Here is a 21,280-nt window from a genome sequence, read left to right on the forward strand (position 1 = left end):
TCAATGTGTCCTTCCAACATGTGAATATAGTGGTGTGTACCTCCTCAGACCCCTGTTCTTCGCTGGAAGACATCTACTAAATTGGTATAATGGCACAAAAAAATGAAAGAACATTTTCTTGAAAGATAATTCCTTCCTATTGCCTTTGAGCAATAGAATATAACTGTGCACAGTACCCAGTAAAACAATTATAAAATGATGCACATGTTCCTCAGAATTTATTCAATGTCATATGATGTGAAAGGCATTCATCTAAGTGGTGTTGCATGTGCAGATTTTCTATAAATATATGTATGAACAACCATAAAGTCATTCAAATACTATATAACCTGGATTCGGGGAATGAATTTGAGAGCCTTCTTTGAAAAGATTAAAAGAAAGAAGAGAAATATTGCACCAGGTTGGAAATCAAAGCATTTCTACTATTGTGCCAAAAGAGAAGGCTTTTCAAGACTAGAAAAATATACGTGGTGATGACAGTTAGATTTTTTTTTCAGATGAACTTTTTCAGATATAACATTGAATGGAACTTTTTGAGTGCTCTCTGCACTGGAATCAGGGTGAGGGTGATGCAGGGAGGAGAGAAAAGACCAAGAGGGATAAACCAGATTGCTAAGCAGTTTCAAGACTTCTTATTCTGTGATTGAACATGTTCATAATCATTGGGAAGCTGAATTTTTTGCAAAAGGATCACTTGACTTCTTTGCCCTGTCTCCTCCATGTTAAAATCAGCAGGCTACTAAAGGACAAAATCTGGAATAAAGACATTCTCAGTTCCTCAGTTCTCAGTGCTTCTCCTTAATGTCTTTTTTAGAATTAAAATGCCAGCTTTCTACATCAGTACAGTGTGTGAATGAGCTCCTTATCTTTCTGTTACAGCCTGTACAAAGGCCAATCTTTCACTTTTAAACAAATATAAAATCATGGAATCTTTTGAATTGGAAGGGACACTTAGAGGTCATCTAGTCCAACTCTCCTACAATGAACAGGGACACATACAGTGAGATCAGATGCTCAGAGCCCTGTCTAGTCTGATCTTGAGTGTCTCGAAGGACAGGGCATCCATCACTTCTCTAGGCAATCTGTTCCAGTGATTCACAACCCTTACTTTTTCCTTAAATCCAGTGTAAATTTCCCTTCTTTTAGTTTGAAAAGCTTTCTTCCTGTCCAATCATAACAGACACTGTTAAAGGGTCTGTCCCTTCTTTCTTACAGCCCCCTTATAAATACTGATAGGCCACTTTCAGGTCTCCTCAGAGCCGCCTTTTCTTCAGGCTGCACAGCCCCAGCTCTCTCAGCCTGTCCTCCTAGGTGAGTTTTTCCATCCCTGGGATCATTTCCCCGGCCCTTCTCTGGAGACCTCCAGCAGGTACACATCTGTCCTGTACTGAGTACTCCATATCTGGATGCAGTGCTCCAAAATCTTGTCCTTGTCTAGTGTGTGTTCTTATGTTCCATTTTATCAGTATTAGAAATTGAAAATACTTATTTATTTATTTGCTTGATCTTTTGCATTGCTTAAACCAGAGCCAGTTCTACATTCCCAGAACTCTGGATGCATTTTTTATTCTTCCAGTTATTTGGTGGCCTTAGTAACCAAATTCCTACTGGCCTTGAGCATCTTTAGGAAAACCACTGACAGAATTTTGTATTTACAGACAAAATTCTCTCTTTAGAGTTAATATAATATGTTAGATCATCTGTTTACATTGTAAACAGTGCATATCTTCAGATGAAATCAGGCCTTTTTATCAAAACTTATTTAAGTAGAATTCCCAATGTGTTTATTTTTGTTTGTTTTTTATTCCAATAGAACCTTATTTGAAACAATATTTAGCTTGCATCAGTAGAAACTTTTCTTCTAGCTTTCCCTGCAGAAGATTGCCAAGGTCATTCATAGAGAGAAACACTATTGATGAGTGTACTAATGGAGCTTTAATGTTATATAAAAAGTCATGCAGAAAAGGGTATTGAACAGTTGGGTTAAGCAAGTGACAAGCTTGATGAAAACTGTGTTCCATAAATGCTGAACTTCACAGAACTAAGTATAGTTGACTTGCTGGTCTAATGAATCCTTCTAGGAGCTTATAATTCATACATTTTAATTTAAGTGAAGGGTGAAACTTCCAGAGTAATGTTCACTGGGTAGTATTTTCAACAACATTTTTTTTTCAGATATTATGAAAGAGAGAAATGTTATAAATCCTGCACAAGTTTGTAAAAAAAAGTGAAGGGTGAAACTTCTAGAGTAATATTCTTTAATAGGTAATCTTCTTCCTGGTAATGGAAACAAAGTTTCTGACTTTATGTTAATGTATTCATCCACTATCCTCAAGTGAACTTTGTCATGCCTACACGTTTTCAGAGTAATACGTGAGTTACTCTTTCATAGATCATTTAGGCATAGGAAATGGCGAAATGTAAATATGTACCTTGTGATGAATCCAGATAAGAATTGAAATTTATTTGTGGTATGCATGTGTTTGTTCATGTCCATCTTGTTTATTTTCTATATATACAAACACACTTATATTCTTAGGGGGGAAACTTTTGTCTTTACTGACAATTTGGCTATACAAAGCAAAATATTTAGGAACAAATGTGACTGCACATAAATGCATGTTCTTATAGTAGTTATCATTAATTAATTAATTAATTAATTCTTTTGTAGGATTTAGTGATATATGAGCCAAGCCAATTCCATTGGTCTCTTAAAAGCTACTTAAAAGACTATATGGTTCTTTTCCTGCATCATTCCACACTGTACTACATTGAAAAATGATATTCTATTGTATTTTGTTTTTCAAGTACTGCCATTTCATTTGGCTTAGGGATTAGCATAATAGTAGTTTCTACTTATCTAAAATCTGTTCAGTGTTAGTTTCTTGTGGTATTGAAATCAGAAGCCACGGACTTTCAGTGTCTTTTCTGCACGGTGATAATGTACCTATGTCATATTCAGTGAAATAAAATGTGAAAAATTACTGTGCCCCAGTGGTTCTATCTTTACGTAATTTATATTGTTAAGAAATTTAAGTCACAGAGTGACTTAAAGAAGTAAATTGGTTTTCTGGTTCATTATTTCCAGTGCGTGAGAAGGAATAGAAGAAAGAGAGCTGAATTCTTTTCAGCAGCTTCCAATGACAGGGCATGAGGCAATGGGCATGGATTAAAAACCCAGAAATTCCATCTGAATACAAGAAAACACTTTTTACTATGAGGATGGTCAAACACATACACAGTTTGCACAAAGGTTGTGGAGTTTCCATCTATAGAGATATTCAAAACCCAATTGGATCTACTCTATAACATACTCTAGCTGCATCTGCTCAAGCAGGGGTATGACCTAGATGGCTGTAGAGGTCCCTGTCAATCTCAACTATTTAGTGTTTTAGTGATTTTCCAGAAGTTAGGTTAAACCGTTAATAGATAACTTACCTGCTTTTTAACATCTTGTGGATTCTACTTTAAGAAACATATACAACAAACATGGAGGGGAACAGTCATGCTCACGCTGATGTGAATTTCTTTCCAGGCAAGACATTCTTCCTGCAAGCTTTGGGAAAGGCCAAGACATGCCTAATGGCGCATGTATGATATACCATTAAAAGAGTGGGACCAAATAACATCTATCAGAAGCAGTTAGACACTAAAGTCATGATGTGTAATAGATAAATCTAAAAACTTGATTTAATAATAAAATAAAATAAAATAAAATAAAATAAAATAAAATAAAATAAAATAAAATAAAATAAAATAAAATAAAATAAAATAAAATAAAATACTTTGATTTAATTATAACATTGATGTAAATGTCCTGTTGGTTTCAGCTGGAGAGAATCCCAGGGAATGTCCTGCCTTCACTGATTTTGTGTGTTCAAATGAGGATTGCATAGAATCTCAACTGGTCTGTGACTATAAACCAGACTGCAAAGACCTATCAGATGAGACTGATTGCAGTAAGTATCTCATTGCGTGTTAATGCTATCTCCAATTAAAATTATAACTTTTAATTCCATAGCATACCTCAAATGGATTCATGCAACTGTCCAGACGATTATTACAAAAAAACACAAAAAACAAAAAACAACAACAACAAAAAAAACAAACAAACAAAAAAAAAACAAAAAAAAAACCCAAAGCTTTATTTAAGAAATAAAATCAGTAGATTACAGTTGAAATTAACTCTGAAAACAAACTAATTTATTGCTGAAAGCATTTTGAGCTGTCAATATTGAATAAAAAAAAATACGAATAAGCAAATTAATGTACAATAACACAGTTCTCCTATGAAAAGCAATTATGTGTAAACAAGCCCATCTTTCAGATTAATTCTATCTTTGCAATCTAATTTATGTTGTTACTGTGTATTCACTGTTCTTTGTTCTTGTTGTGACTACAGAGATATGATAGCATTTTCTTCCTTTACATTATTATAGAGCAGTTGGACAAGATTCAGTCTGTTTATATTTTTGGAATCCTTGTGAAGGCTGAGGCAAAATTTGAGGTGTTCTTTGGTACCACTATTTGAGATGGAAGGACGCAGCTCAGTTTTGAAAATCTGGATCAATTTAACAGCATTTTCAGTTCACCTTTGAAATTCATTTGCACCCTTTTTCTTGCTCCAGTTCTTTGTTTATTGACAGTCACTCTCCAAACTAGGCATTTGGAGCGGGAAGCTTAAACAGTCCGTGCAATTCAGTAATAAATCTGATTCTTAATCTTTAAGCTGAAGTTCCAAATTCTATCTACTGAACACATGGTCAAAAGCAATCTTGATAGGCAGTGAAAGTAAATGAATCACATACATAGATTCATTTTTGAAACCGTGAAGACCAAGCTGAAGTCCATCAACACTGAGTGCTCCCTTTAAAATCAAAGGTGTTTGCTCTCATGTAGCTGCTAAATTCTTTGACTGGACAGGGTACAGAAATAATGACCCTTTATCCAATTGTGTGAATTACATTGTTTTAGCCAGAGAGTAATTTTACAACCCTACATGAAGTTGTCACTGCAGGAGTGTAACTTGGATCTTCTCTCTTTCCAGTTGCTACCTCCTACAGTGCTTTGTGCTCCAGTGATTTTCTTAGATTTAAAAAGCCATCATTTTTAACTTGATTTAGAAAAAGAAAAAAAAAAAAAAAAAAAGAAAAAGAAAAAAAAAGAAAAAAAAGCGTATTTCTTGTATACAGTATTCATATATATATTTATTTCAGTTATTAAACAAAGTAAATACAGTATAAATACACAGTTAAACAGATACCCAGTTAAGGTTGAACTTCTGTGCAAAATAAACAGCATTTTAATGATTCTCAGAAAACTATTGAGGAACTTGATTTATTGTGTAAATATTGTTAGAATATATAACAATTTCCCTAGAGGGAGGTATGGTGTGTTTTTTGGAGGTGCTGTAATAGCATAAGCTTTTCTTTTTTTCTAAATGTGACCTCACTTTGTGTTCTGAGTGCAGTTTTGGGCACCTCAGTACAAAATGCCCCAAGCTCCTGGTTGCAATACCTCAGAAGACCTCCACAACAATTAAAAAAAAAATTAAAAAGAGAGAGAGAGAAACAAACAAACAAACAAACAGACATTCACTTTAAATAAATAGTTTGAAATACCCTTTTAAATTCTGGGACAACAGTAGACGGAAAATATGTAGTCTCAACAAAATGTTTTCACTCTTAGGTCTTGCTGTTGCTGAGGAACAGAGATACTGTAATCTGGTATACAGAATACACAGATAAGCTTCAGGTATAATATTACCCTGTCTGATATATCTTAGTCTCACAAATGAGGTCTGACACTTGTATAAAGACACCTTTCCCTAAGCATATACCCTACAGAATGGAATAAACATCATCAGTGGCCAATAGCTAAATATTTTATTTATTTATTTTTTAATCTTCAGTCCCTCAGAAAACAGTACTTCAGTTGTTTTGAGCCACTAGCTACTTGATATCTACTCTTAAACATTGTCCACAGTATATTTAGAATTATGAAGTAAATCCACTTAAGTGGAATGTACAAGGGCTCATCTGAAAGTAATGTCTCCTATTCTATTATGTTGGCTCACAGTATCAGAGGTGGATGTTGTTGGTATGGCAGTGGTGGTTAAACTTCCCACCAATATCCTGTTACATTTTGTGACATGCAAAAGAAGGCAGCAGAGGGGCAGTCTGACAGAAAGAAGTCTGACATGGAAGTGTGTATGAAGCAAAGATGTGGAATTGAATTCTACCCAATGACATTCATTGATGCTTGCTGAACATTTATGGAGATCAAACAGTGGATGGGAGAATAGTAAGGAGCAGTGAGTGGTGCATTTCAGGTGCAACAGTAGCAGTGGGTCATCTCTGCTTGTGCAGATTTTTACAAGGACACACGCAGACTCTTGTTCATGGCTGGTGGAAATGGTGGTAACTATGCTGAAAAAAGGTGCTTTGTAGATGAGAATTTGCTCTATCCAATAGCATTATTATGCTCATGTACCCGTTGTAGTTTCTAAGGAAATAAAGAGAAGGCATTACTTTTGGAGTAAGACTCCAGTCTAGGAATAGAAAATTCATTTTTTAAGAAAAAGGCAACAAAAGCTTCTTAGTTGTACACACACACACTCAAGGGAAAAAAAAAAAAAAAAAAAAAAAAAAAAAGAGAGAGAGAGAATAGACAGAGAAAGATCTGTGTGCTCAAACCAAGTACAGTGCAAGTGGTTATGGACACATTTGTCCACAGTTTTCTCCTTTTCTCAGAGCTCAAGGTCCAGCTCATTTCACATTCTACTATAGTTTTATACCAGTATAGCTTAAATAAGCCAAAGGTCCACAATCCACTCAGGAGCAATTCCTCTGTGCAGGATTTACAACAGAATCTGAATAGAATGAATTGTATCCATGTAGCCTGATAGTCTATTTTAAAACAAAACAAAACAAAACAAAAAACCCAAAATCAAACAAACAAACAAACAAAAAACTTACAAAAATTACTTTCTCTATGCCTTGTTCCATTCAGTCAGGCAATATAGCAATATTTTCATTCTCTTTTGATAACCCTTTGGGAGTACTGAAGTGAAAAAATGCACACATGAAAGCAGTTTCAATTTTCATGAACTGCATTCAATTATACACCCAGGTTTGATTAATAGCAAACCTCAGCACTGATGAACCAACTAGAGAAGTACTTGAATTATTGAAATGAAAGCAATTTTTCAGATAAATGGAACAATCATCTGATGGCTTCTAAGTAGTTTCTGTTTACCCCTAACATAAAAATATATATATCAGGAGACTCCATCAATGTTGTAAATATTGTTCATAAATATTTATTAGTAATTGCATTAAGAATGTCCTGTTAAAGATATTATGGTAAAACTCCTGGAGTTGGGCAATCTACTATGAATAGTATAAATTCTAAATACATTTGTACTTTGGTCTTGTTAGAACTATATGAGAAAATTGTACTTGCTGTTGAGATTAATGGGTTCCCTCCTTTGCCCGAACTACACGAAAGTCTATTTAGTGGTAAAGCTATGCTTTACTGAGTTTCCATTAAGTTTGTAATACAGTGTCATTGTTGTCGCTCAGTGTATTTGTGTATTCCTTTCACAATTCCCAAAGGCCAGTCTGCAAACAGCTCTAACAGAATGACTGGGGTTGGAAAGCACTTCTGCAGACCTAGTCCAACCTCCTGCTCAAAGTAGTGTACACTGGAGGAATTCATCCAGGGCTGTGAAAGTGATATTTAGAATAGGTTAAGACATATTTTAGAAATTATGTCTTCAAAAGTGGAGACTCCACAATTTCTGTGAGCAGTTTGAGTCAGTGCTTGACAAGCCCAACAGTAAAATATGATAAAAAATTAAGAAACATGTTTCTCTGTCTTTAAACAGAATTTCCTGTTTTTTCAGTCTGTTTCTATTACACCTTGTCTTCACATGGGGCACAACTGAGAAGAGTCTGGCTTTGTTTTCTTTACACTCTCACAGAAAGTTTTCTACACACTGACACCTACTGTGCTGTTCTTTGGGCCGAAAAGTCCCAGCTCTCTTACCCTTTCTTCATGACAGAAGCTTAGAGAGCACAGTACATTACAGAGCAGTTCAGATCCTTCTCCTAGCATCCACTGAGATAAAGGTTTGATCAAAATTATTCTTTTTTTCATCCTAGCCATTTTTTTTTTTTTTTTTTTTTTTTACAAAATGAGAGACCAGAGGGGTTATGTGTGTATGCAGATCTTGATCAGACAAAAGATTAATGACAATGATAAGTTATGTTTGCAAAGTAAAATGGCAGCATTTCTTTTTTGTAGCATTAAAGCAAAAAGTAGGAGAAAAAGTCAATCAGATGACTAAAAGTTAATTAAACCTACTCTTTATATGTATTTTTCTGTATCTCCATCTGTTATACCTATACAGTGGTATATAAATAATTTTATGTTAATGTTCTAGTACATTTTTACAACAAGAAATACACTCTTTAATTCTATTTGGAGTTCTGAAATGGTTAGTCAGTCCTGCCTCTAAAATGCATGACTGGCTATGATGATTAATTATTTGAAACCTTTCCCCAATGTCTTTTACAGGCAACGTATGTGCTCTCACTTTGCATGTCGGGTAGCTGCCCCTGCTCAAATTCTAACCTGAAAAAACTGAAAAATTTGCTCTTGGAAAATCCAGTCCTTGTTTATAGTAATCAAAGAGCAATTGTAACTAAGGAAAGGATCTTTAGAAGCAAAAGTAGAATTTCAGATAGTGTTTGAATAACGTCTTCTACAGCATTTGTACAATTTTGTTGACTATTTGCTCTTCAAAAGTTGCTCAAAAAAAAAAGAAAAAAAAAAAAAAAAAAAAAAGACAGATCTAGAAACAGGAAGTTTAGCAATGATCTTTTAAATTCAGTCCGGTGTTCCTAATGGCTAGAGCTTCTCTTGCGTTGTAAGGCTGCCTTCACACATAACAGTAACAAGAGTGATCCAACATATATGTTCATGAAAACCAACACTGGGCTGGAGTTCAGTTTTACTTCAGATTTTACTGAAAATCATTCTGTTTATTCATCTTGAATAATAGTTAAAATTGGGGATGTTATCAATTTATCCTCACAATTTACTTGGGCATATGTCTTCACCAACTGTTTCTACTTGCCCAGGAAGAAATGTTTGGTGGATTTTGTGTTTTGTTGTTGTTGTTGTTTGTCTTGTTTGGTTGGTTGTTTCTAATCATTGACATATTACTTATGTCTGCTTATGGGAGAATGGGGAATCATGGCATTAACAAAATAGAATCCATTACCAAGTTCAGTATGCTCATTACATTCTTATAAACTGAGATGATAATTTACTGCCTTTTATATTTTTAGGTTACTACACAAGTATTCCTGGAAGTTGTAACTTTGAAACACAAGAGCAAGAATGGACATCTGTATGTGGATTAACACAAGACCCTGGGGATGATTTTGACTGGACTATTGGCAGTGGCGGCATCAGTGGACAAATGAGTCCTGATACAGACCACACACCAGGTATCCATCTGGGATACAGCAGAACTCTTTTAAAACTGTACAACATGCTTCTATAAAAGCACTATATTTTTACAAGTCTGCAATGAAAAATTTAATGAAGAGTTTATTTGAATAGTTTTGAAAGATACAGATACTAATACTTTAATACCAAAAAAAGAGGGTATACTTGGCAGTAATCATAAGTTACTAAGTTACTGATACTGATACTGTTAATGTTTCAAATAATCTACTTCTCCTGGAGTATTGTGCAGTCTTAATGAACTCCAGGAAAACATGCAATCATTAACTGTTCCTTAAAGAGAAGCTGAGGAGTCTGTGCAGATGCATGTGAAATGCATAAGGTTCAGCGTAAGGTCTTAACTTTCCTCTTTGATATTGATGTGAGAGAAATTTAATTTCTCCCATAAATATCTCAATCTTTATTTCAGAATTTCTTCATTGTATTGTAGAAATTTTAACAGTTAGGAATCCTATTGTAGTTTTTATGTTATAAACGAAGAATGTTTTATATTCAATGTAGAAATATCACAATCTCTGCAGTTTTTCATTTGAATTTTTAATCAGTATGAGTTCAATGTTTTAAGTTTCTTGGTGGTTCACATTCCAAACTGAACAAAGACATCAGCTGTTGGCTGCAGCCATTTCTGTCCTACACATTAATCTTTTCACTTACCAGATCCTACATCGGCTGCAGGAGCTACTCGCCAGATAATGAGGAAAATGCTTAACTGCCACCAATCAAAGTTTGTCACTTTAGAAAAAGCAGTTATCTATGCTACTCTGTGTTGCCATTGGCTCTAAATACGGAAGTTCATTTCTCTTGAAAAGGGATGGAGCAGAGAGACACAAAAACTAATGCACCTATCCCAGGCAAAGCTGTTCCTTACAAATCAGTCGTCTGATTTGCTTTCTTGCTTTTCCTTTGATGCAGAGTGGTGATAAAAGAAACACTAGCCCTCAGCTCTTCAATAAAATATAGTATGGTTTTCCATTTCAGTTCCTTGAATTCAATTGATTGATCTTTATGTCTTTGAAATTACCTATCAATCTTAAGAAAAACAAAGTTAATAAAAAGAGGAGGTAAAGGAAAACAGAATTTCAGCAAATGTTTTCACAAAATTGCCTGTTTTTGCAATTTACTTGTATATGAAGTAGCAAGAAATTTACACATTGGCTATAATGAAAAGGAATCGCTTGTCAGAATTGCCATCAGACTGGATACTGACTCCCTGTTATGTGCAGAAATATGTGTCAATTCATTCAGAATGTTAATTTCTGAAAATTTTACATTGGTTTAACAGAACCAACTCACTGCATTAGTACAGTCTCTAGGAGAAGATAAACCCTGTGATTTAAATACAAAACCATTTAGTGATAACAGCTATGTTTCAACTGTCTAACATTATGCAATCTGGCCATGGTGCAGCTTATTAAGGTCTCACTTTTAAAAACTGTCATTTCCATAAATTTCCATAGAGTATTTTTTTCTCTTGTCCAAAAACAAGACACTTTCAACCTTTTACCACAGTTTCCGTGAGCTATTTAAACACTCAAAGGATGTAGCTGTTCAAGTGCAAAACATCTCAACCTTACAGACTTCAACACTTGGAAAAGCAGATTTATTTAACTTTCACTGCTTCTCATGTTTATAATTTTGCCATATATCATATATTCTGTCTATGAATAATATGGTATATCCAGGTAACTACAATTTTTCAGGTATTTTTTTCTCAACTTAGAAAATTTGTTTTCCGAAAAAGTTTGAAACTTGAAAGGACACTTAGATAAACCCATCTGAAATGACACCTAGATAAACCCATCTGAAAATTATTTTTAAAATGATTGCTTCAAAGACAATGATAGATTATTTCCTTGATAGACACTACTGATTAATAATTATCCAAATTCTGGGTTTCGTTTGACTGTTATCCATAATAAATATTTCTATTTCTGATCTAATGATCTCTAAGGCCAGTAAGGTTTTGTAAGTAGACCTACTCGTTCTGCATACCAACATGCTCCAATATTTCCTACATTTATGTAATAGAGGAACAGAAAGAATTGGCTAACTTTCTAAATACTGTTAAAGAAGAGCTGATTAGTTTGGGACAGTAATGTTTGGAATTCATTTACAGAATCTTCACCTTAATGACTTTTTCAGCATCTGTGAATGAGTGTCAGTGTTTGTAACATGATTTAAATTTATTACTCAAATATGAATCGAGTATCTACACAAGGTTGAAAAGGCAAAGTGAGGTCTGCAGAATGTTATATTAATATTGAATATAATACACAGAAATAGGCAAAGGTTTAACATCTCTATATTATCAAGACTGGTTATACATGCATGTCGTAAAAGATAACAGCACCTGAAGTGTTAAGAATGATTATCCTCTAAAGCATAAATTAGTACTGAAAAACTTTTTGTAATCTTTTTACTAAGGTAAAGGGAAGCATTTTTTGTATGTAAACTCAACTGCCCAGGAGGAAGGAAGCAGAGCAAGGATAATCACTACCGAATTCTTCCCAGCCAGCCTTGGGGTCTGCAGAGTTCGATTCTGGTTCTGGATGTTTCCTTCTATGCAAACAGGAGTCTTAAAGGTAAGAGAAAAAGCACTTCTGCTAAATCATGCCATATGGATAATTCATTAGTAGTGTTTGAGTTTCTGCATCTGAAGTGATCTAAATTTCAGAGGCAGTTAGCTGTACTTCACCTCAACTTCACTGTCATTACACCAATATGCAAAAAAATCTGTCAACTTTAACAGTAATGATTTTGTTCTAGTCTTAATTTCACTTGAATATTACATATACAGGAATTTACATTGCCTATTTCACTATTAATCACTATCAAAACCTTTTCTTTCTTACTCTGTATACTCTTCCTACTCTAGGGAACCTACTTTAGCAGGTGGCTGAACTAGATGGTTACCAAAAGTCCCTTCCAACCCCTACGATTTTGTGAATCTCTGATTCTGTGATAATTCATCACCTTTTTTTAGAAGTATTTTTATGCAAAGAGCTTGTAATTTTATTATTTGAGTAAATACCACACCATGACTTCAAACTCATTCTTCTCAGTTTACATTATTTATTCCTTCATATGTTCAAACTTTGCACATTCAGATTAAGAAAGTAAAACAGTAGGAAAAGGTCAAGAGAACTCCAGATTAAACTGAAGTATAAAGCAAACAGTGATTATCTTTTGGACCTGCTGGTAATGGAACTACTCTGAGATTACCCATGAAAGATTTGTTTTAAGTTCAATATGCAAGAATGTAGACAAAGATTTTTTTTTAAGGAGTTTCTAAACTGAAGTTTTTCAATCATTACAGAACACTTAGAATTAGTAAATAAGTAGACGTATGAATCCTATGTGTGTTTAGGCAGCCAGCCAGAGTCTTCTTTACTTTTTTCCTTATTTTTCTTAAACCCCTTTCAATCAAACTGGTTAACTTTGATTAGCTTTGATTTCAGAAAATCATCTATGAAGAATTTTCTTAATCCAGCACACAAATAAGTTTTCCTATCAGCAGTGTTGCTTTTTATGTAGAAATACATTAAAGCACCAGGGATAAAAAGGAACTGAGATCAGTTAAAGAATAATAATAATAATAATTAAAAAAAAAAAAAAAAAGTCCAAAAGATTAGGAAAAAAAAAAAAATCTAAAGAAAAGAAAATAAAAGGAGAAGTAGGGGAAACAAAAACAAACAAAAAAAAAAAGAGAGAGAGAGAGAGAGATAAAAGAGCAGCAGCTCAGAGAAGATTTTTGCTCAGGCAGTGGAGGTGAAAAAAAGTCAAATTGTAATAGGAAATCTGTATAATGCATTAGAATAAAATAATGTCACTACTACAGCTGATATTACAGGTATTATCTGAAATACAGCTTTCTGCAATATTCTTGTCAGATCTGTATTAAAAGAAAAGACTGCAGAGGGAGAATATATGCAGAGATGAATGATTAAAATGACTAAATCTGTAAAAAGAAAGATAAAAAATAAAGGATATCTTAGTGAAAGAAGTAGATATGGTAGAGCTTCACAAAACAGTGTAAAGCAAGAAAAAATGTTATGGAAATATTTCTATTTCAGCACAACAAAGGGAGCATTCATTGAGATTAGAGAAAGAATTAAAAGTACTTTCTCATCTTTATTCAAAATACATTTTTCAGTGACAGATTTGTATTACCATAAACTTTCTAATTTTTTACAGGGAAGCAAAAGCATAGAGTATTATTGTTATTAGCTTTAAAAAGGTTACAATGTACACAAGAACTCTCCTTGCATTAAGATAGAATGAATGTAATTTTAAAAAGATCTGAGTACTAATGCTTTGGGACATCAGTCAACTATTAGCCAACAAGAGAAGAAAATTATTTCATAATGATTTAGTACAAAGCATAAGCTTTCCTTAGAAGTAATTGGTGATAGCCTTTGAGAGTAGATTTATTCAGTATTAGAGCCAGGACTAGTCTGATATTTTAGTATACTCTGAAAAAGAATAATTCTAAATATATACAATTTTTATTGTGTAGATTCTGCAAATGTAAATTTAAAAAGTTGTATTTCTCTTCACATTTTGATAACTGCTTAGTTGTATTTAATGAAACAGTAGAGATATTTCAGTAAGAAGTCAAGCTTATTATAACATCTGTTGCATTCCAGTTGCAATTCTATTGTTCATCTGCCAGAAAGCTTTTTGTTTTCACTAAAGTGCAGCATGCTTTTTCTATTAGTTTATTCCAGGAGCTTGTCATACAATTGGAAATTAAAGCCAGTGTTAATTCTCAAAGTGATAGTATAATGCTAATACATCAGTCATCTACCTTGATGCTTGTTGATGCTAAAGGAAACGAGGTGCAATAAATTTTCATGTAAAATGGCTCCCTTTTACTAAAAATGGCTATATTTTTATTGCTTCAAACTCATGTGTAAGGAAATGACGAGAAGAGTGGCACCAATTTTCAAGTGTTTCTCCAGTGTAACAATAAATGGTGATTCAATTTTGCTAATCTGCTCATGGACTTTGGAGAAACAATTTCAGTGTTCCTGTATTTCCTGTTGATCCAAATAAGGTGTGCAGTGATAACTGCCAAGGAACAAGAAGAGTTGGCAGACATGATCCTAAGGATACGGAGCAGAAAACTTAGTATCTTTATTCACTGGAGTCAGTGGTACAGTTTTTCAGCTGATGTATCTCTGTTGCCTAGTATATGTTGTCTTTCCCAAGATCCTCCTTCTTCCCAGGCTGGTGATTTAAGAGAGCATGGTGGGAACATTGGGAAAACACACTCTTCAGAGCTACTTTGACTTCTTGGTTATTCTCCAATTAATTAACCCTCCAGATGGAACATAGTACCTTCCAGTATAGCAACTGCTAGAGTCAGGGAAGATCAGGAAGATAATTTTCTATCTTGAAGAGTCAGCATGAAGGTATGAGATAGCCACATGAGTGGGAGCTCACCTGAGATTTCCTGTGTACCAGTTCAGAGGTTTATTCTAAAATCTATCAGTTTCCACATGTTTGTATTATGGCAAACAATGTAACAGGCTTAAGTTCAAGCGAAATCTAATGGGAGACACAAACATGAAAATTTACATGGCATATTAACTAATCCATAATAATTATCTATTTGCATGCCCTGACTATATGGCATATCTAACATATATCTCATGTTCATATCTAGAAGAAAGGAAATTAATCTTGCATCCATGCAGGCAGAAGCAGATGTCATCAAAAAGAATTTTCTAGACCTGGTTTAACTTGCTGCCCTCCAGGCCGACTGGCCATTTATAGCAGATTTCAGGATTCCAGCTGGAATGCTGGAATGGTTGGAATATGCTGACTTTCATTACTCTAGCTTTTTTTTTTTTTCATTATTTCTGATCCTGGTTTAAATTGTATGAGGATTTTGAACCCCTGAGTGAGAAATGCAGCTACCTGCATAATTTACTGAATCCTATGCATGAAATTAATTCACCAGGTGTTTACCTGTGAATTCATTTGTTCTCATTCCCATTTCTTCCCCTGTTTTTCTTTATTTTATTTTTGTTGTTGTTAATATTATTGGTTTAATTTACAATGAAACACAGTATAAATTAGTTGTATCAAACTAGAGGCCTTAAAGCTGAACACTGAGCCCATCATCTATGTCTCCAAAATCTTCACCTAGTCTCATAACTTTAAGTTTACATTTTAGAAAAGAAAGGATAGCTCATGAGCCTTAATCTTTTCTTCAGTGTCTAGATGAAATTTGGGTTAGGTCTTTCCTCTTCAGCTTCTATATGATGAAACAGTCTGTAGGTTTTCCAATTAGAGATTATTTTAGCAATTCTTTTATTTATTTATTTATTTATTTTTTTCAGAGTAGCTTTTTATTTGCAGCTGGGTTAGACAGAACAAAAGTATTTAATAACTTTTGTACCTCACCAAGAAGGCTATATTACTTTGGCTAGACCTGTTCCTCTGTCTCTTCTTCAGCACTGAGTCAATTACATCTCTTGAACTTCTTGGTCAACAGGTATACTCCATTGAAGAACATGGAATGGATATTCTTATGTGGTCTTCTAGCAAAAATGAAGAAAACAAATGGATGTATGCAAATGTGGTCCTCTCCAGTAATGCTCCTTTCAGAGTTGCTTTTGAAGTTGAAGTGGGGCAGAGTAAGCCCACAGAATTTGCCCTTGATGATATTTCTTTCACTCCAGAATGTATGGATGGAGGTATGTTATAAGAGAAATATTTACAATACTGTTTTATTTTCAGAGTGAGGAGGAAAACTGTGTTATTGCACATTTTGTTGAACATCTCAAATACGTATGATCTGGCTTCTGCTACACAAACTAACTGAATGGAACTCTGTAAAGAACATGAATTAAATTTTAATGCCTTATAAAGCCATATGTGTTCTTTAAGAAAGTCAGTGATTTCCTTAGCAAATTAAATACTACATACAGTAAATTATCAGGAAAAAGTATTAAAATTTATGTGCAAATAGAGATTGTGATAAGAATATAAACCATTCCACAATCTAAGATTTCTCTGTAGATCTTTATTCATAAGGAGCAACTACAAGAGATTATGGCTAGACAAATTCCAATGCAGATGTGATAAAAATGTTCTTGAATAGATAGAAACCTATATGGCTATTATTATTCAGACTGTGTATGAAGTAGTTGTGAATCTATTCAATGCACTGCTTTGTTAATTTGGTGATTAAGCAGCTCCTTGGAGAACTAAGCCCACAGAGATTAAAACTTGAAGTAAAATATATATTCAAGTGGGTGGCATTTACTTGATCTCAATCTGGAAAAAAAAATAAAATGATTTTCCAATCAGTAGGCTAAGGAAAATACTGTTTTGAAATGTACTATAATGAACTGCAAACCACATACATAAACAAGTTCTTGCTCTACCCTCGTCATGTTAATAACCTTTTCAAATTATACTTTATGATATATTTAGTCATTTTCATGTGTAATATAGCATAATAGAAATTCTGCAATGATATATTTGGAGTATATGATATATATTGAGTAACAAGTCTTTGGTTTCTATTCCAATAATGTATATAAATTCATTTTATATTTTTTATGTAACTTTAATAATTTATTATGAAAAAGTATGTATCCAACCCCAGGCAACATTTCAGGATTGGAGAGAAGTGGCTGGAAGACTATGTAGAGGATACAGACCTGGGGGTATTGGTCAGTGCTCGGCTGAACATCAGCCAGTGGTGTGCTCTGGTAGACAAGAAAGCCAAGGGCATCCTAGCTTCTATCAGAAATGGTGTTGCTAGGAGGAGCAGGGAAGTAATTGTATCTCTGTACTCAGCTCTGGTGAAGCTGCAACTTGAGTATTGTGTTCAGTTTTGGGCCCCTCACTGCAAGCAAGACATTGAGGCCCTGGAGCGTGTTAAAAGAAGGGCAGCAAAGCTGGTGAGGGGTCTGGAGTGCTTGCCTTATGAGTGTGGCTTAGTGTGCTGGGATTGTTCAGTCTGGAGAAGAGGAGACCTTATTGTTTTCTATAACTACCTGAAGGGAGGTTGTATGGAGCTGGGATTCAGCCTCTTCTCTCGTGTCACTCTTGACAGGACTAGAAGCAGTGGTCTCAAGTTGTGCCAGGGGAGAGTCAGTCTGGACATTAGGAAATAATACTTTTCTGAAAGAGTGGTCAGGTGCTGGAATGGGCTGCCCAGGAAGCTGATGGAGTCATCAACACTGGAGGTGTTCAAAGAACATTTAGATGTTTCGTTTGAGGGATATGATTTAGTGAGAACTATTAATGATAGTTGGACTGGATGATCTTATAGATCTTTTCCAGCCTTAGCGATTCTATGATTCAGATAAAGGAATAAGCATGTAATGATAACTAGGAAAATATCATTTACAAAACATTGTTTGAAGGATGATTGTGTCATGGTTTTTAGTTCTTGTCACATTACATCTCTTTTCCATACTATGCTGAAAATCATCTTCCACTCATTTCAGTACAGAACCTTCTCTCCTTACAGCATTTTCTCTATACCTCCGTACATAACCCATAGCTTACATTACATATCTTGTACATTATCCTAATGCATCCACAATTCCAAATTCTATTAATCCAACTTCAGCTCCTCACTCACAGTCATGCACTTTCAGACATCCTAATTCCACATTCCTCACACATCCTCTACCTCCAGGAGCCAGTCCACAGCTGTATATGCATCTTGACAATTCTGCCAGTTCCTCCTACTCTCTATTTGTCCAACCTCCTCTAGTGTTAGAGTCGCTTTTTCTGTTGCCCCAGCTGTTTATTTCTCCCCCATTTCAAAGATAATCAAGGATAATCTCCTGATGAGTTTGTGACTTGATGTACCATCTTCTCCACAGATCAGAAATAATATCTAGATATTATCACTTACATGTGTTCTGACTTGTTGTTTCTCTAGCAGTTTTGTATTCTTTTATGAAAAGTCCTATCCTAGTCTGTACCCTAGGCTGGGTACACCCAGTCTGTGCATGTAAAGAAGCAAAAGAACTTCAGAAAAACTGCATAATTAAATAAACCCTAGTTATTTAAGAAGAAGAACTGAACTCTGACATTTTAATTGAGTGCCTAACAAAGTGTAGCTGCTCTGGACAAAATGCTATTTTTCACTGATAACTTAAAAATTGAGGCAGTGAAATTTGAAAATATTACCTGCAAATAGTAAGAAATGACTGCCGTGTAAAGACAAAGATCAGTATACCATTCTTGAAGATATTTGATCAAGAATATTTTGCTTTAACAGCATAGGTGGGAAAGTTTACTTGCTACGCTACCAGACCTGCTTTGATTTTTGCTCCTCATGTTTATTCAAAGACTTAGCTCAAAGAAAAGCACGTATACCTGCAGTACAGGTTTTCTGTAATGTTCTTTCTTTCAGGAGATAACTTTTCTCCTGCATATTTTTCCCTCTTGCTGCATTATTATTTTTCAGCTGTTCTTTAATTACTTTGGGTTTCCTGAGGCAACATGTTCTAAACAGAAGCGATCACAGTTTATCTTTTTGGGAGCTCTAAGCAATAAAGCATTACCAGCAGCTTTAATTCAGCTGAGATTTTGATTTGTTTTTAAGTAGTCAACCCTCATTAGACAGGAGAGTTTCTTCACATCCATGAATATTTCTGAACATTTGAACAAAGGGTGATCAAACTAGTCCCTGGCTTACTACAGAAGTAACTTCTAGTTGATGCTCACGCATGGAGAAATCTGAAGTGGCAGCTGCCAGTGGCACAGAATCTAACTTGGTTCAGAAGTAACTGCTAAATGAGAGGTAGTCTTACCATGTTTCAAGGACCACTCTTTTCTGCAGATATAGTGTGTGAAGGTTTTGTATTTCCCATCAATACTCTATTCCAGAGAGCAAAGCAAACCAAGCAAAATTTATTTGTGCTTATGGAGATTGTGTACTGGTAGAAGGTATGCCTCACAGCCGTCATTGTTGCTGCAGCCTGTCACGTGATGAAGTTCTCCACTAAACCTGCTAGCCCCTCCTTAACATCTCTCTGTGAACTTTTATTTCTAAATTGTACTGCTTGAAGTAAACACAGATAGGGGACATTGCCTCTGTGTCATCTGATCATGGCAGAGTTTCACAAAACTCCGTGTTGTTTCCCTACAGATGATCTACTCCTGCAGATGATATTTCCTACTTTCCAGAGGAGCTAATATTGCATAGAAGTTCCATGATAAAGGAAGTGACAAAAATCACAAAATTTAGAACATATATACTTAGAATTTCAGTTTAGCTATGGCATGAAAAAGGTCCATGTAGTATAACGTGCCTCCAGCAGTGCCCACTTACAGATAACTGGGAGAGCAGCAAGCACTCATTCCTGTGATGCCTTCCCCACTGCCAGCCATTTCTGACACGGTCTTCCCAAACCATATGTTGTTTCAGTAAAGTGATTCACAGCTTTTTTTTTTTTTCCCCCTTTAAAATTAAATTTCCTATTTTTATACCAGCACATTTTTTACTACAAACAAAGTCTATTCTGATGCTTGCATTAATCTAAGTTTATCTTCACAAGCAGAATAGCTGTTCAGTGTTTTCTTGTGTAGGCCTTGGATCCTATAAAAGTAGTATTTAAAAAAAAGAAAAGCAGAATTAGGCACTGCCTAATATCCGTGTTTACCCAAATGAGTAAAGAGGAGAGGATCCCAAAAGGCAGGAACTACAGAGCGTTTTCTTGTTTCACGCTGAAAGGAAATGGGCTTTACCACAGACATCTTTTTAACAGAAACTATCTCAGATGAATGTTCATAATTGAAGCACAGCAGAATGCGGATTGTTCTTAAGACTTCTTCATTTAACTTAGCAAAGCACTGTGGCACTTTGTGTTGATTTCATTTCACTGGGTATTGTAAGAAGGGCATAATTCATACCTTTATCTAACAGCCCAGAAGTTTTGCTGAAGGTTCTACATGTGTGAGTGTGTGTGACGTGATAGTGTCTGACAAAGGCTTAGAGGGATTTGATGATCTGTCTCTGAAATTGAACATCCCCAGGTCTGAACATGAGAGGTACTGGAATGCTTAAGTGCTTGAGCTGCACAGAGTACAGAATCAGATCATGGAGAAAAGCTCTGTAGAGGACACTTAACTCTGAATTCTCTAAGTTGCAGAGCCAGGAGAATTGTTGTTAGCTTGTCTGTTCGTGCTTATAGTTAAGCTGGTTGAAAGCTCAGGGAATCTCCTTCTTCAAGGGCAAGATATGATTCAGGGAAAGTTTGCCTCTATAAACAAAGGCAGGGAAGCAAGGAAGCAAGGAAGTAATAGAGGTCTTGGAGGTATTTGTGCATAGCTTCTCTAGTTAGTCACTCCCTGAAACAAATCAGAATGTGGTTTAGATCCTCTTTGCTTGGTAGAGATAGGACATTTCTGCATTTACAAAGAAAAAATTATGACCCAGAGTATAAAACCTCAGGGAGATTCTTCAGCCTGATTCAGTATCTCCCTGTGCACTCATCTGCTGGTGAAGCAACTGGTTTTGCTGATTTCACAGGAATGGAAAAAGGGATTTTTAGTATGAGACAGAGTGAATAAACTAGCATAATTAGTGTCAAATCTTGAATGCAGTTATATTGTGCATAAATAAATATAACATATTGGCCTAAAACTTTTCATTTCTCTCTGCCTTTCAGTGTCTCTCTGCACAGAATATTGAAATCTGATTCAAACCAGATGCCTTTTGGGAAATTAAAGTCTTTGGATTTGTTAATGGTGTATTAGAATT

The 21,280-nt window shown here is 34.9% G+C and overlaps 1 protein-coding gene across 1 annotated transcript in view; it reads left to right on the forward strand.

Annotated features, from left to right (window-relative positions):
- The window catches only part of MALRD1 (MAM and LDL receptor class A domain containing 1), a 192,771-nt gene that overhangs the window by 120,395 nt on the left and 51,096 nt on the right, over window positions 1-21,280 (forward strand). The window contains exons 29-32 of the mRNA XM_072329837.1: window positions 3,831-3,959; window positions 9,357-9,518; window positions 11,962-12,119; window positions 16,040-16,241. Coding sequence (XP_072185938.1) covers window positions 3,831-3,959; window positions 9,357-9,518; window positions 11,962-12,119; window positions 16,040-16,241 — 651 coding nt within the window. The remainder of the gene's footprint in view (window positions 1-3,830; window positions 3,960-9,356; window positions 9,519-11,961; window positions 12,120-16,039; window positions 16,242-21,280) is intronic.

This window comes from Excalfactoria chinensis, chromosome 2, assembly GCF_039878825.1.
Source record: "Excalfactoria chinensis isolate bCotChi1 chromosome 2, bCotChi1.hap2, whole genome shotgun sequence".
NCBI lineage: Eukaryota > Metazoa > Chordata > Aves > Galliformes > Phasianidae > Excalfactoria > Excalfactoria chinensis.